The 14,866-nt window shown below is 50.8% G+C and overlaps 7 protein-coding genes across 7 annotated transcripts; 4 read left to right on the forward strand and 3 right to left on the reverse strand.

Annotated features, from left to right (window-relative positions):
* The first annotated feature begins 1,534 nt into the window (after positions 1-1,534).
* On the forward strand, positions 1,535-2,478 carry LOC129119135 (histone H1.01). The gene has a single exon (XM_054630943.2). It carries the CDS (start codon positions 1,582-1,584, stop codon positions 2,245-2,247), a length of 666 nt encoding a protein of 221 aa, XP_054486918.1. The 5' UTR covers positions 1,535-1,581; the 3' UTR covers positions 2,248-2,478.
* Positions 2,479-3,448: 970 nt separating this feature from the next.
* LOC129119145 (histone H2B 1/2/3/4/6) lies at positions 3,449-4,128 on the reverse strand. Its single transcript, XM_054630951.2, has one exon. It carries the CDS (start codon positions 4,099-4,101, stop codon positions 3,721-3,723), a length of 381 nt encoding a protein of 126 aa, XP_054486926.1. The 5' UTR covers positions 4,102-4,128; the 3' UTR covers positions 3,449-3,720.
* Positions 4,129-4,159: 31 nt separating this feature from the next.
* LOC129119143 (histone H2A.J) lies at positions 4,160-5,117 on the forward strand. The gene has a single exon (XM_054630949.2). The coding sequence runs from the start codon at positions 4,426-4,428 to the stop codon at positions 4,813-4,815; it is 390 nt and encodes a 129-aa protein (XP_054486924.1). The 5' UTR covers positions 4,160-4,425; the 3' UTR covers positions 4,816-5,117.
* Positions 5,118-10,443: 5,326 nt separating this feature from the next.
* On the forward strand, positions 10,444-10,783 carry LOC129119150 (histone H4). Its single transcript, XM_054630957.2, has one exon. It carries the CDS (start codon positions 10,446-10,448, stop codon positions 10,755-10,757), a length of 312 nt encoding a protein of 103 aa, XP_054486932.1. The 5' UTR covers positions 10,444-10,445; the 3' UTR covers positions 10,758-10,783.
* Positions 10,784-11,752: 969 nt separating this feature from the next.
* Positions 11,753-12,164, reverse strand: LOC129119139 (histone H3). Its single transcript, XM_054630946.2, has one exon. It carries the CDS (start codon positions 12,161-12,163, stop codon positions 11,753-11,755), a length of 411 nt encoding a protein of 136 aa, XP_054486921.1. The 5' UTR covers position 12,164.
* Positions 12,165-13,101: 937 nt separating this feature from the next.
* Positions 13,102-13,588, forward strand: LOC143694042 (histone H3). The gene has a single exon (XM_077178001.1). The coding sequence runs from the start codon at positions 13,102-13,104 to the stop codon at positions 13,510-13,512; it is 411 nt and encodes a 136-aa protein (XP_077034116.1). The 3' UTR covers positions 13,513-13,588.
* An 873-nt stretch (positions 13,589-14,461) lies between these two features.
* Positions 14,462-14,842, reverse strand: LOC129119148 (histone H4). The gene has a single exon (XM_054630955.2). It carries the CDS (start codon positions 14,827-14,829, stop codon positions 14,518-14,520), a length of 312 nt encoding a protein of 103 aa, XP_054486930.1. The 5' UTR covers positions 14,830-14,842; the 3' UTR covers positions 14,462-14,517.
* Positions 14,843-14,866: the final 24 nt, after the last annotated feature.

The raw sequence follows: 14,866 nt of genomic DNA on the forward strand, positions 1-14,866 counted from the left end.
ACATACCTCATTTCATCTTGAATCTCAATTTATCCAGGCCAGAAAAGATGTTCCTTTATTGAAATAGCCCACTGACATTTTGCATGACAATTTTTTAGTAAGTACAATGTGGTAAAATATTAAGTTTGATCTTAACTTGTTCATTTAAACCAAGGGAAAAAAATCTGGCTGCTTTTTAATTAGAAACCAATTGAGGTTTTTGTCTTCTTACTTAATAAAAAAATTAGCCTAAACAATTCATTGCTATCCTTAAAAGTTGTAATTAATTTCTATGGTCATTTTATGAAACTCGATAATTAAGAAGGATTATGATAATTAAAACTGATTCTGATTTATTAGGAATGTCTGAAGGTTATTTCAGTATTCTTAGGCTTGGGATGGAAACCTCAATAGTGAGTTTTTTCCTTTTCCTTTAAAGAAAAGAATTGTAGGAATATGAAACCTATGGAGGAAAAAAAACAACAAAACAAACAAAAAAACCCTCACAAAACCACAACAGGCAGTGTCCAAATATTTGTAAGTTATACTGAAACTGAAGCATTTGATTCATGAAGGCCAGATTTCCACAGTATTTAATTTATTGGGTGATAACTGATGCTTCAGCTGACTTCACAATAGTTTAAGTAGCATATAATACATATTAGTGTATCTATACCTGTTAGACATTTTTCCTCTGCAAGTCTGCCTCTGATGTTTGTAAGTCATAAAGAATAGCATCCACTATTGTAACAGAGAAAATGTTAAACTAGCCGTTTTTCTGGGATTTCTAGCCACCAACTAGGTATTAACAGCTTCATTTTACTAACAGACTATTTGTAAAAATATCAAAATCTTTCTATCCACTTATAAAGCACCAGACAAAAAACAAAACAAAACAACACAAAAAAACCCCCAACAACAAAAAGCATAGCCCTGGCAAGTTCCAAATACTTTTCAACAGTAAATATATTCCCCTGAAGGTCTCTTCCTTTCCCCAAACAAGAAAATATGTTGAAATACCGTATCCTTAATAGTTAAAGATATGGTTAAGAGAGCCGAATCTTTATCCATATTCAAAGCTTAGCCACGAAATTGTGTTACTTCCTTGTCTTTGAAATCAATTTACGACGAAAATACTCAAGCTGCTCGCTCGGTTTCTGCCCTAATCTGAAGAAAACCCCCCAAAGAGTAAGCCTGCATTACGGGGGAGACTTTTTATCTACGTGTTTTATTTTAATTTAGAAGGAAAAACAAAAGTTTGCCGTTCCCGGGGTCTTTCTGGCTTCACAACGCGGGGTTTAAAACAGCTTTTCTCTCCCATCTGCGGTCCAAACGGCAAGAAACTTGCCCGAATGAAAGTCCACCGTCTTCTCTTCACTCTCCGAAGAAACTGGGGTGATTTGGCAGCACTCGTTTTACGAAAAATATGAATTTATAACTCCGAAGAAACACAGACTCGGAGGAGGAAAAGCTCTTCCTGGCTAACAGTTAGGCGGGCTCTGCAAAGCACCAATCACAGATCACCGCTTCGCTATAAATTCAGGCATCGGGGTTACTGTAGCCCAATTACTTTCTTTTGATTAGGAAGAAGTCTCTGCAGCGATGTCGGAGACCGCTCCCGCCGCCGCTCCCGCCGTCGCGGCCCCCGCCGCCAAGGCCGCCGCCAAGAAGCCGAAGAAGGCGGCGAGCGGCTCCAAAGCCCGCAAGCCCGCGGGGCCCAGCGTCACCGAGCTGATCACCAAGGCCGTGTCCGCCTCCAAGGAGCGCAAGGGGCTCTCGCTCGCCGCGCTCAAGAAGGCGCTGGCCGCCGGCGGCTACGATGTGGAGAAGAACAACAGCCGCATCAAGCTGGGGCTCAAGAGCCTCGTCAGCAAGGGCACCCTGGTGCAGACCAAGGGCACCGGCGCCTCCGGCTCCTTCCGCCTCAGCAAGAAACCCGGGGAAGTGAAGGAGAAAGCCCCGAAGAAGAGAGCAGCTGCGGCCAAGCCCAAGAAGCCGGCGGCGAAAAAGCCCGCCAGCGCCGCCAAGAAGCCCAAGAAAGCGGCGGCGGTGAAAAAGAGCCCCAAGAAAGCCAAGAAGCCGGCGGCCGCCGCAGCCAAGAAAGCAGCGAAGAGCCCCAAGAAGGCGACAAAGGCTGCCAAGCCTAAAAAAGCGGCGGCAGCAGCCAAGAGCCCAGCTAAAGCGAAAGCGGTGAAGCCCAAAGCAGCCAAGCCCAAGGCGGCCAAGCCGAAAGCAGCCAAGGCGAAGAAGGCAGCGCCGAAGAAATGAAGTGTTGAAGTGGAAATACTTTTAAACCCAACGGCTCTTTTAAGAGCCACCCACTATTGTCCCCAAAAGGGCTGATACACTCCGTCACTGAGCTCCGTGCCTGCAGCAGAGCCAACTATTCGCCACTATCCGTGTGGGACGTTCATCTGTGGAGTGGATGGGACGCTAAACTTCCGGCCCTGGTTTTACACTAAGACTTGGAAAAATAAAAGTTTACATTCCCGGCGAAAACGCTTTCTAAAGGTTGCTTTTTCTTTTTTTTTTTTCTTTTTTTTTTTTTTTTTGAGCACCGCAAGTGGGTGTTTATGTTAAAGGGACTGCTAAGGGCGGGTACCTTTCTGGGGCGTGGAGGTTCCTTTCGTTGCTCTAAATCAGCGCGATTCCTAACAGCACGGATGCGACCGCCACACCTCTTAGTGACCGCAGCAGGGAACTGCTGTCAGCACGGTTCCTCCGCTTCCGTGGCAGTGACCTTTCCGCTTGCCAGCGCCGGCCTGGGGCAGGTCTCGATTTCTGCGTGATTTCACCGACCTACTTTCCCGAGGAGGCGCCTGTCGGGGCGGGAGGCGGGTTGGAGCCGGCAGCGTTCCTGTCCCGCTCCCTGCCGGGCCGGCAGCGGGACTCGGCTCGGCTCAGCTCAGCTCGGCTCGGCTCGGCTGGGCCGGGCCGGGCCGGGCAGCAGCGCCGCGGGCGGGGGCGGAGCGGCTGCGCGCGGCTCGGCGCAACACCGGGGCCGCCTGTGATTGGCTGCTGGGAGGAGCCGCAGCCGCTCATTGGCCCGCGGGGAAATTTGGAAAAGCCCGCGCTGCTGGAGAAGGGGGAGGGGATGGGGGGAAAAGGGAGAAAGCGCGGGCAGCGCTCCGTGCCCCCCTCCCTATCTAGAGCCCACCCGTGCTCCCGGGGCCCGCGTTCAAGGAGATCTCAGCCCTCTAAAGCGTATGCCCCGTTTCAGGGGTGCTCTCCCTTCCCCCAGTCCTGTAGTCCTTGTCGTCTCATACACAAGGCAAAATGTTTCAACGTAAGAAAATTATGAAACATCAATACTAAAGGTAAAGAGGACCGAGTATTTGTCCCTCCGCCTTTTCATAGAAGTTATTAAACATTGTTTCTATCTTCGTGAAGCATGTTTGCTAATTTAACTGTGAAACTTTAATTTGGATACAACAAATTATAAAGTATTGTCTCTTTTTATTGTAAAAAAAGTTTCCATTTATTGAAAAGCTGCTTAAAGGTTTACATTTAAGAAGAGTACATTTAAATTACTTCCAATTTGAAAAAATACTCAAGAACTTCGTAATTACTATTGCAAGATTAAGTAACTGACTAGACTTTTCCTTAAAATTGTATCTACTTTTTTTAGTTAGATTTCTATACCCACTAAGATCGAGGCATTAGTGTATTAAAGCTCTTTTATGGAGTATGTGGGTGGCTCTTAAAAGAGCCTTTGGGTTAAAATTGACGGTCCGAGGCGCCCTACTTGGAGCTGGTGTACTTGGTGACAGCCTTGGTGCCCTCGGACACGGCGTGCTTGGCCAGCTCGCCGGGCAGCAGCAGGCGCACGGCCGTCTGGATCTCGCGCGAGGTGATGGTGGAGCGCTTGTTGTAGTGCGCCAGGCGCGAGGCCTCGCCCGCGATGCGCTCGAAGATGTCGTTGACGAAGGAGTTCATGATGCCCATGGCCTTGGACGAGATGCCCGTGTCGGGGTGCACCTGCTTCAGCACCTTGTAGACGTAGATGGAGTAGCTCTCCTTGCGGCTCTTCTTGCGCTTCTTGTCGCCTTTCTTCTGCGTCTTGGTCACCGCCTTCTTGGAGCCCTTCTTGGGCGCGGGGGCGGACTTGGCCGGCTCGGGCATTTTGGCAGCGCTGCTCTACTCAGAGGAAGCTCAGCATACAAAATGGCCGCAGCGCCCGCTATTTATACAGACGTGTATGCAAATGTCCGGTATCAGCACTGCGCAATGCGATTGGCCCTTACCGTGCCGAGCGTGTCCCTGCCGGCGATTGGTCCCAACAGGATCCGTCCGCTGATTGGTTCTTTCGGCAGAGCCCGATTCCAGCCAATGTCCGCGATCGCGTCCCGCCCAGGGAGAGGATAAAAGGGCCGCGCCGGTTGCGTCAGGAGGATTGTTCCGTTTTACTGCTTGCCCAGCCTCGCTTCGTCAGCGCTTCCAGCCACCATGTCCGGCCGCGGAAAACAGGGGGGCAAGGTCCGAGCCAAGGCCAAGTCGCGCTCGTCGCGGGCCGGGCTGCAGTTCCCCGTCGGCCGTGTCCATCGGCTTCTCCGGAAAGGTAACTACGCGGAGCGGGTGGGCGCTGGAGCTCCCGTCTACATGGCGGCCGTGCTGGAGTACCTGACGGCCGAGATCCTGGAGCTGGCGGGCAACGCGGCCCGCGACAACAAGAAGACGCGCATCATCCCCCGCCACCTGCAGCTCGCCATCCGCAACGACGAGGAGCTCAACAAGCTGCTGGGCAAGGTGACGATCGCGCAGGGCGGCGTGCTGCCCAACATCCAGGCCGTGCTGCTGCCCAAGAAGACGGAGAGTCACAAAGCCAAGAGCAAGTAAATTTGGCGAGCAAAGCCACTCAGACTTTGCACGACATAACATTTTAAACAAAAGGCTCTTTTCAGAGCCACCCACGTAGTCAGAAAAGAGTTGTTTTGCTTTCTTTATAAAGGTGCTCTGGCGCTGAGTCTTTAATAGTACTCAATTTACTCGAACTTGTGTTTCAGTCTTTTAAAACTTTGTTTCTACTGAAGAGGGCTGATACATTTGCTTTCTAACCCATGTTTCTAAATGTTAAAATTTTGTAATTGTTTCATTTGTTCATTGTTACATTCAGTAAAGAACTTCAGGATTCTGCTCACCTTTCACGGTTCCACAGCTTACTTAGGGTGTATAACGCAGCATGGTGACTACAGCACGGGTGGGAGTGGCAAATGCTGTGCAGCATGAAGATAAATAGGAGACTGTCGTAAAGCCCAGATGTAGCTACATCTAACCATGAAAAAAGGCTTTCTTAATTCCCTTTGAAGGCCTTTGTTCTTTAAAAGATGCTAAGTTCCCTATGTGTTGAATGTAATTCCTATATATAAATATATTACATATATATTAAATATATGTATTATATTGTAACATATATGTTAAATGTATATAATATAAAATGAGGAATGCCTTAGCAAAAATGGCATTTGATCTACACCTCTACCTTGTCAGACCTGCCCTCTAAAGAAACAGTGTAACACTTCCATTCAGGAGAACCTTATAGTGGTAGTATACTTCCATTTTAAGGGGCATTTTCAAACTTTCCACTCATAAATTCTTTCACTGTTTATTGCTGCTACTCTTGTTGCATCAATTAACAGTGGGCAATATTGAGTTTTCTATATTGTTGGCACAAATATCACCCCAGAGCGCAACCTTAAATCTCTTCATATTCATTATTATAAATTATGAGGAAAACTGTATGGCTGATTCTTCTTGCCAGGACCTTCCCAGAAGCCTCATCTGATGGTCTGTAGCACACTGCACTGAGGTGATTGCTCTCATCTTTGCTGCACCTCTGCTACTTCCATCCCCTGGAGAGGAGGAGGAGTGCACTGGGCTTGGGGGAAGGCGACTCTCCCACTGTGCCTCCTCGTTGTCCCCAAGCTGCAGCTGAGAGGTTTTTTAGGCAGCATTGTGCCATGGCCAAAGCAGGGCATCAGGGATCATTTGTGGAGAGAAACATAAAGAAGAGAGCTACTGGAGCACCAGACTAATCTGGTATCCACAGATGGTATCTGTGTCTAAAGATTTTGTTTTTAAGTGGACACGTTTAGGGTTCAAGTGGTTTTAGTATGCTGTTTTATTGATCATTTGCTACAGCTAAATATCTCCTGGCCCTTACACTTCTTTAAAAACTGCAATGGTAATTAAAATTTCATTTTAACACGCATGAGCCTTCTACACTTAGTTTCCAGAGGAGACTTCTGCACACATGTTTGTCAGAAAATTTCAATCCCAGAATGGTTTGGGTTGGAAGGGACCATTAAAGGTTATCTCATCCAAACCCCTGCTTGTGGGCAGGGTCACCTTTCACCAGCCCAGGCTATTCAAAGCCCCATCCTGCCTGACTCTGGGGATGGCATCCTCTAGGGACAGGGCATCCCCATTTTCCCTGGACAGCCTTGTTCAGTGTCCCACAAGCCTCCTTGCAAAAAAATCCTTACTTATGTGCACTCTAAATGTGGCCTCTTTCAGTTTAAAATCATTGTCATTCTTCCTGTCCCTACAGGCCTGTAAAGAAGCCTTTCTGTATTGAAAGACTGGTGTAGGGTTTCCTCAGAACCTGATTTTTCCCTGGCCAGACAACCACAGCTCTCAGCTTTTCTTCATGGGAGACATGACTTAGCCCTCTGATAATTTCTGTGGCCCTCTCTGGACATGCTCTGACAAATTCCTGTCTTTTCTTCTGCCAGAGGATCACAGAGCTGCGTGCAGCGCTCCAGGTGGGGGCTCAGGAGAGCTGAGTAGAACAGGAGAATCACCTGCCTCCACCTTCAGTTCGGGCTGCTTTTGTTGCAGCCCTCATTAGGATGGGCTTTTGGGCCTCAAGTGTGTATCTCTAAGTCAAAGCACTGGGATTACAGGAAAAAAAAAGGCTGTAGGGTAGAGATATGAATTGGCTTTCTCTGTGGACAAACTCCTGTATGTGGAGGTCAGAGCTGGCAGCACAAGAGAGGGCCCCATCCTCTGAGTGTGGAGCTAAGCCCAGTGTATCCCTCCAAATTCTGCCTGTTGTCTGACCAGGAGTTCGTTATTTGCTTCAGAATTTCATTCCAAACACTTATTTACACTCATTTGTCTTCTCAGCTCAGTACCTGGAGTTTTATCCTCTGTGATGCTCAGATCCACCCCTGAACACTCCCTGGGTTGGTCTTTGCCAGCAGTGGCTCCACCAGTGATGAGGTCTCCAGTGTAAAAATCCAGTAAATCAGATGGGTTAAATGATAGGAGGGCTGGAAAATCTCCTGGTGTTAAAGACAGCTTTCAGGCAAATTCTAGTGGATGAAGGAATGCAGCTAAGCAAGTTTAAATAAATGAATTTATCTCATTTGCATATGCAATAAGCAGTAGGAAAGAGGACATCCGTATCACATGGTACCTTAGCTGCATCATTGGGTTGCAATGCACCTTCACATTCTAAAGAGTCTGGTAAAAAAATAAAAATCTGAAGCCCAACCAAGGTTACTTAAATGCTATGGATCACAGTTATGTTTGGGGATAACTCAGTGATGTCAGTCTGGATCAAAAGACTTAAAACTGCATGGTGAAATATTCAAAGAGCTTTTCTAGCCCTTTTCATCTATATTGCTTGCAATGCTAGGAAAAAGGTACCTATTAAGCAGCTCTTACATTATTTTAGTGTGCATATTATTGCACCTATTATGGCAGTTGCAGCAGATACAGATATGGATTTAAATTACCACTAAAGCTCTCAAGAAAATTATTAGCAGCTTTGAAGTTGGTTATAATCCACTGATGCAATGACTTTTTTTAATAATTATGTACCCTCTTGTGCAGTCATGGTGAAATGTTGCCTTATTGTAATAAACAAATGCAATTTCCTCACTATATTTTAATGAGGAGCTACGGCAACTGTCCTAATTAATGCACACTTGAAAAGCTAAATATTTTTAATTTTTTTTACCAAGCTGAGTTTTGCAAAGGTTTCCTTTCTCATTTAACCCCTGGTGCCATGTGCCCAAATTCACAAGGAAAATATTGATCTATAACATGCGGATTGGACACTAAACTTTGATTAAAAAAAAATTATCTCAAATAAACAGTAGAAATAACTTTATTAGGAATTTTATCGAGCAGCAAAAATGTCTTTTTTCTCTTTTAAAATTATTTTTGCCTAAGAAAATGCTCTGATCCATAAAAGAACTGAATATCTCCCTTACAGACACACCTGTGAAACGAGTCTGTGCACACTTGCAGCAACACGTAGGCAAGGCAGCCTTCCAGAAGGCATGGTGTTAAATTGTATCTAATGTGCTACTTACTGAGGAAAGGGGTTTGCAGCTGTTTTATGTACTTTAGACTGCTGGTCTCAGCCTCTCCACCACCCATCTCTGGCAGAAATGAACGGGGATTTTCCAAGTCTTGCAATGGTTATACTGCTGGAAGGAAAAGTTATGCTGGGATCCTCACTCTGCATTTAGGAAGCCTTAGGAATAAATTATTATTTTGACATACCAAAAGATTTTGCATGATTTCTTTCAGGTTTCTTAAGTAATCAGAAAGCTGTTTCTAATTGCCTCGGGAAACATAGCTAGGCACAGATTTTCAGATATAAAGAACAAAGCAGACTTTGTGGAGCCAAACGGGAATGTTGGGCACTAGCCTGGCAGGGCCACTACTGACAAATCTCCCAGTTAGTCTGTAAATGGTCTAACTTCATTCTGTTGAGCCAAAAAAGCAAACCTAATCCCAATTAAAGATATATTTTCCTCCTTATACTGTATATATCAGTAGCAATTCTTTAAATTTGAAAGAAAAAGGAACTCATGGTGATGCTTATAAAAAGATTTGTACCTTTTTGTCACCTGTAACTGAATGCATGATTATCTCAATTGCATTTCCCCCTGAATTTAGGGAATATTTGATTCCCAGAAATATTTTGGAGACGTTGCTGAGGTTCTCTACATTATGTTAAGGAATAAACTTAAATAAATAACTGCACCATTTTTAAGGATATGAAAATTTTTATAGCAGTAGGCATGTTTAAAGGACATAAAATACTAAAGATGTAAGAATTGGCAAGCACCTTGGGCATATCAGTTCTGTGCGAGTAATATTTAAAATCTTTACAGACTTAATTTAGAAATACAGTCTCATGACTGTAATATTTTAAATCTTAAGATTTAATTTAGAATACAGTCTCATAACTCTCTCGGTATTTATTCATTCACTTCACAAACACAGTCCAACATACAGTCAGCAGCATGTATGACCTGTTTTCTGCAAAAGCCTGAGACACATGGGAAAAAAAATCCGGATTCCACATTGAAATTAAAATTGTTTGGCTAGTGTTCATCCTTCAGATGTCATACAGACAGTTGTTTGTGATGTCCGTAATGCTTTCTTTCTCTCGCGGGGTCTCGGTGTACGGCAGAGAATGCTCCTTCCCGAGCCGGCGGCTGCCGGGGCGAGCGCGGAGCCTGCGGCCAGCGCTGCGGGGGCTGGCCCGGGCAGGAAGGACGGTCCCTCCCTCAAGCAGCCCCTCCGAGCTGCCTCCGGGCAATCCCTGCTCTAAACGCTCCCGCTGCAGCCCCTCGCTGACCCTTCCTCCCGAGGCCGGCCAGGGGCTCGCTCCCGGCTCCCCTCGCACCTCCGCGCCCAGCCCCGCACGGAGCAGGGGGCGGCTGTGGGAGTATCCGGGGAGACAAAACAACCGGGAAGCCGCCATGGCAGAGCCGAACAAAGCGCGGCCCGGGAAGGCGGCTCCGTGGGGCTCCCCGCGAGCGGGAGGCGGAGGAGCGGCGGGGGGAGGCGGGAGCGCCGGGCGAGGCCCCGCATTGGTCGGATTTTGCCGCAGACCCGCGGGAAGGGACGGGGAAGGGGCGCCGCAGCCCGAAACGCGGGCCGGGAGTGGCAGACCCCGCTCCTGCTGCTGAGGGAGAGGCAGAGGTGCCGTGGAACTGCCAGCAGCGCAGGGGGCAGCGCGGCGGGACGGGAGAGCAGCAGAGGGACGCGGGGGCTGCCGGCGGGCAGAGACAATGAAGTGCAGCCCGACATAGACTCGGCTCGTTAGAGCTCCGTGCTAAAAAGGGGAATATTGTACGTTCAATCCCTTCATGAGCCAGCCACTTAAGAGTCGGGCTGGATGATCTTTGTGGGTCCCTTCCCCTCTCAGAGTATTCCGTAATTCCCAGGCTGCTGAAAGCACGGGACGAGGCCAGGCCCGCTCAGGAGAGGCGGAGCCGCGCGCGGCCGAGGGACGCGGCCCCCAAAGCGCCGCGGCCGCGTCTCGCGGCGGGCACAAGCGGCGCCGCGCGGGGACGGGGGGAGAAGAGGGGCGCGGGGCGGGGACTGGGCAGCAGACCACGCCTCCCTCTGCAGTCCTCAACCAGGTCGGACCGCCGCCCATATAGAGCCGCGCGGGGCCTTCCCGAGCTCATTGCTCTCGCTGTTGTGAGCGTGTGACCATGTCTGGCCGGGGCAAGGGCGGCAAGGGGCTCGGCAAGGGCGGCGCTAAGCGCCACCGCAAGGTGCTGCGCGACAACATCCAGGGCATCACCAAGCCGGCCATCCGCCGCCTGGCTCGGCGCGGCGGCGTCAAGCGCATCTCGGGGCTGATCTACGAGGAGACGCGCGGCGTGCTCAAGGTCTTCCTGGAGAACGTGATCCGCGACGCCGTCACCTACACGGAGCACGCCAAGAGGAAGACGGTCACGGCCATGGACGTGGTCTACGCCCTCAAGCGCCAGGGTCGCACTCTCTACGGCTTCGGCGGCTAAACTAGCTTCCTGTAATAGCCTAGCGCTCCTACAACACAAAGGCTCTTTTCAGAGCCACCCACAAATCTCAGAAAAAGAGCTTCAAATCACTCCTTCCAGTAGTGTTATGTTAGTTTTGGGGTTGGAGGAAATAGGGGAATGGAGTTTTGTCGTTCTCGGCTTCTCTAATTCCCACAATTGCTTAGCCTACTTTTCTACTGTCTTGGCAGCAAACTCTCCTATTCGAGTAGGCGGGAATAATCTGATCTTTACTCGGGGAACAAAACGTGCGTCCAATGAATCTAGTGCTGGACTGAGGGCTCTCACTGCGGTAGGAAAATACCTTCTGCAACTTGCATCCTTTTATTTCCCCCATTCTCTTACACGCCGACCACCACCCTCTCAACCCGCTCCCTCTTTCCAAAGGATAAGGGAAGCGACACACTTAAGTCGCGGGAAGGTCGGGGCCAGCCGCTGTTCCCATAGCCGCTGGCGCGGCACCGCTTTTACCGCCACAGCCTGCAAGGGCAAAGCAGGGAGCTCCTGAAATGGCGGCGCTCGTCTCTCTGCCATTCGGTAGGCGGGACGGAGCGGGAAGGAGAAACAGCCAAGAGCACCCCTTAGCGCCCTCCGGACTGCGCACCAAAGATGGGGCTGCGAGCCCCGTGCTCTAAAGCCCCCTCGCCCCGCTCCTGAGCCTGCCCCTTCTCTGGGCACCGCTCTCGCCTACACCCAGCACAGCCCCTTTCACAACCCTCTCAGCTCCGCCGGCTTTAGACGGTCAACCTCACCATGACCGAAACACACGGGGCACAAGGGCAGGGCAGGGATGGGCACTACGGAATGCTCCCAACTCCCCCAGTTACCCCTTAACTGCCACTACACCCTGAGCAATAAAAAGCGCTTGGCACGGGCTGCCCCTGCCCGCACCGTAACACAGAGACAACAGCTCTCTCCAGTGGCCTTGTAGTGGCTCTTAAAAGAGCCTTTGGGTTGGAGGGAGAAGGGCAGGGAGCTCAGGCTCGCTCTCCGCGGATGCGGCGGGCCAGCTGGATGTCCTTGGGCATGATGGTGACGCGCTTGGCGTGGATGGCGCACAGGTTGGTGTCCTCGAAGAGCCCCACCAGGTAGGCCTCGCTGGCCTCCTGCAGCGCCATGACGGCCGAGCTCTGGAAGCGCAGGTCGGTCTTGAAGTCCTGCGCGATCTCGCGCACCAGCCGCTGGAAGGGCAGCTTGCGGATCAGCAGCTCCGTGGACTTCTGGTAGCGCCGGATCTCGCGCAGCGCCACCGTGCCGGGCCGGTAGCGGTGCGGCTTCTTGACGCCGCCCGTGGCCGGCGCGCTCTTGCGGGCAGCCTTGGTGGCCAGCTGCTTGCGGGGCGCCTTGCCGCCCGTCGACTTCCGCGCCGTCTGCTTCGTGCGCGCCATCGCTGCAACGCTCAGAGATCAGTCTGAAACGATCACAAATCGCTTTCCTGCCTTTTTTATAGAGCACGGCGGCCCCGCCTACCCGCCTTGATTGGTCAAATAGCGGGGAATTTAATTGGGTTACAACTGAAGCCGCTCCGAGCCTCTGCAGTTCCTATCAAATCTTGTATTGTTTCCTTTTCGCTGGAAAAGCATTAACATCTATCGCTGTTATACTTGCCTTATGTCTTTTTCTAATATTTTTTCCTGACTTTTTTTTCCGAATAGTACTTACGGCTTTGAATTTTAAAAAATGTAGGTATTTTTAAAGTTTACCTGAAGAGAACTACAATCCCCCCAAACCACACACCAAACAAAACAAACTTATAAGCAAGTAAACGAAACAGAAAATCCTCCCCAAACAAAAATTAAAAAAACCAAGCAAACAAACATAAAAAATAATCAGAACGAAAAAAAATCCACCAAGAGAGTATTAGATTCAGAATGCATGCAAAGCCCCTGATTCCTTTGTTACTACTTGCAAAGGAAGATGGGATGACAAAATGTAAGCAATCAGTTTAAATAGAGAATAAAATATGAGTAAGGAAACCTGATCACAAACAAGGTTTTGGCAATTATTGGGAAAGAGGTATTTTATCTTTACCCACTTGTAGTGGCAGAATAATTTAATTAATTAAAGCAAGTGGTTAAAAAGCACCATGCCGGCTCGGAAGAAAGGGAAGACTATGGAAAAAGGCAGTTTTGGGTTTGGTATTTGAGAGCAAGGCTCAGCACAGGAAGGGGTTAACGCGGGATTTTCAAACCTTCCCCCTGAGCGCGGCTGTTTCCATCGCCCAATCAACAGGCAGCGCTCGGATATAAATACGAGCTGGGAGCGCTCCTTTCATTCATTGTCGGATTCTCTGCTGCTCTTGCTGCGCAGTGTCGAATCGGCAGCGATGGCGCGTACGAAGCAGACGGCGCGGAAGTCGACGGGCGGCAAGGCGCCCCGCAAGCAGCTGGCCACCAAGGCTGCCCGCAAGAGCGCGCCGGCCACGGGCGGCGTCAAGAAGCCGCACCGCTACCGGCCCGGCACGGTGGCGCTGCGCGAGATCCGGCGCTACCAGAAGTCCACGGAGCTGCTGATCCGCAAGCTGCCCTTCCAGCGGCTGGTGCGCGAGATCGCGCAGGACTTCAAGACCGACCTGCGCTTCCAGAGCTCGGCCGTCATGGCGCTGCAGGAGGCCAGCGAGGCCTACCTGGTGGGGCTCTTCGAGGACACCAACCTGTGCGCCATCCACGCCAAGCGCGTCACCATCATGCCCAAGGACATCCAGCTGGCCCGCCGCATCCGCGGAGAGCGCGCCTGAGCTCCCTGCCCTTCTCCCTCCAACCGAAAGGCTCTTTTAAGAGCCACCACAAGGCCACTGGAGAGAGCTGTTGTCTCTGTGTTACGGTGCGGGCAGGGGCAGCCCGTGCCAAGCGCTTTTTATTGCTCAGGGTGTAGAGGCAATTAAGGGGTAACTGGGGGAGTGGGAGCATTCCGTAGTGTCGTGCCCTGCCCTGCCCTTGTGCCCCGTGTGTTTCGGTCAGGGTGGGGTTGACCGTCTAAAGGCGGCGGGGCTGAGAGGGTTGTGAGGGGCTGTGCTGGGTGTAGGCGAGAGCGGTGCCCAGAGAAGGGGCAGGCTCAGGAGCGGGGCGGGGGGGCTTTAGAGCACGGGGCTCGCAGCCCCGTCTTTGGTGCGCAGTCCGGAGGGCGCTAAGGGGTGCTCTTGGCTGTTTCTTCTTCCCGCTCCGTCCCGCCCACCGAATGGCAGAGAGACGAGCGCCGCCATTTCAGGAGCTCCCTGCCTTGCCCTTGCAGGCTGTGGCGGTAAAAGCGGTGCCGTGCCAGCGGCTATGGGAACAGCGGCTGGCCCCGACCTTGCCCCGACTTAGTTTTTTCTCGGCTGTGTGTCGCTTCCCTTGTCCTTTGGAAAGAGGGAGCGGGTTGAGCGGGTGGTGGTCGGCGTGTAAGAGAATGGGGAAAATAAAAAGGATGTAAGTTGCAGAAGGTAGTTTCCTACCACAGTGAGAGCCCTCAGTCAAGCACTAGACCCATTGGGCGCTCGTTTCGTTCCCTGAGTAACGATCAGGATATTCCCGCCTACTCAAATAGGAGAGTTTGCCCCCTAGACAGCAGAAAAGTAGGCTAAGCAATTGTGGGAATTGGAGAAGCCGAGAAAAACAAAACCGCATTCCCCCGTTCCCTCCAACCCCGACACTAACGTAACACTATTGAAGGAGTGATTTGAAGCTCTTTTTCTGAGATTTGTGGGTGGCTCTGAAAAGAGCCTTTGTGTTGTAGGAGCGCTAGGCTATTACAGGAAGCGAGTTTAGCCGCCGAAGCCGTAGAGAGTGCGACCCTGGCGCTTGAGGGCGTAGACCACGTCCATGGCCGTGACCGTCTTCCTCTTGGCGTGCTCCGTGTAGGTGACGGCGTCGCGGATCACGTTCTCCAGGAACACCTTGAGCACGCCGCGCGTCTCCTCGTAGATCAGCCCCGAGATGCGCTTGACGCCGCCGCGCCGAGCCAGGCGGCGGATGGCCGGCTTGGTGATGCCCTGGATGTTGTCGCGCAGCACCTTGCGGTGGCGCTTGGCGCCGCCCTTGCCGAGCCCCTTGCCGCCCTTGCCCCGGCCAGACATGGTCACACGCTCACAGCAGCGAGAGCAATGAGCTGGG

The sequence above is a fragment of the Agelaius phoeniceus genome, chromosome 5 (genome assembly GCF_051311805.1).
Source record: "Agelaius phoeniceus isolate bAgePho1 chromosome 5, bAgePho1.hap1, whole genome shotgun sequence".
In the NCBI taxonomy this organism is placed as follows: domain Eukaryota; kingdom Metazoa; phylum Chordata; class Aves; order Passeriformes; family Icteridae; genus Agelaius; species Agelaius phoeniceus.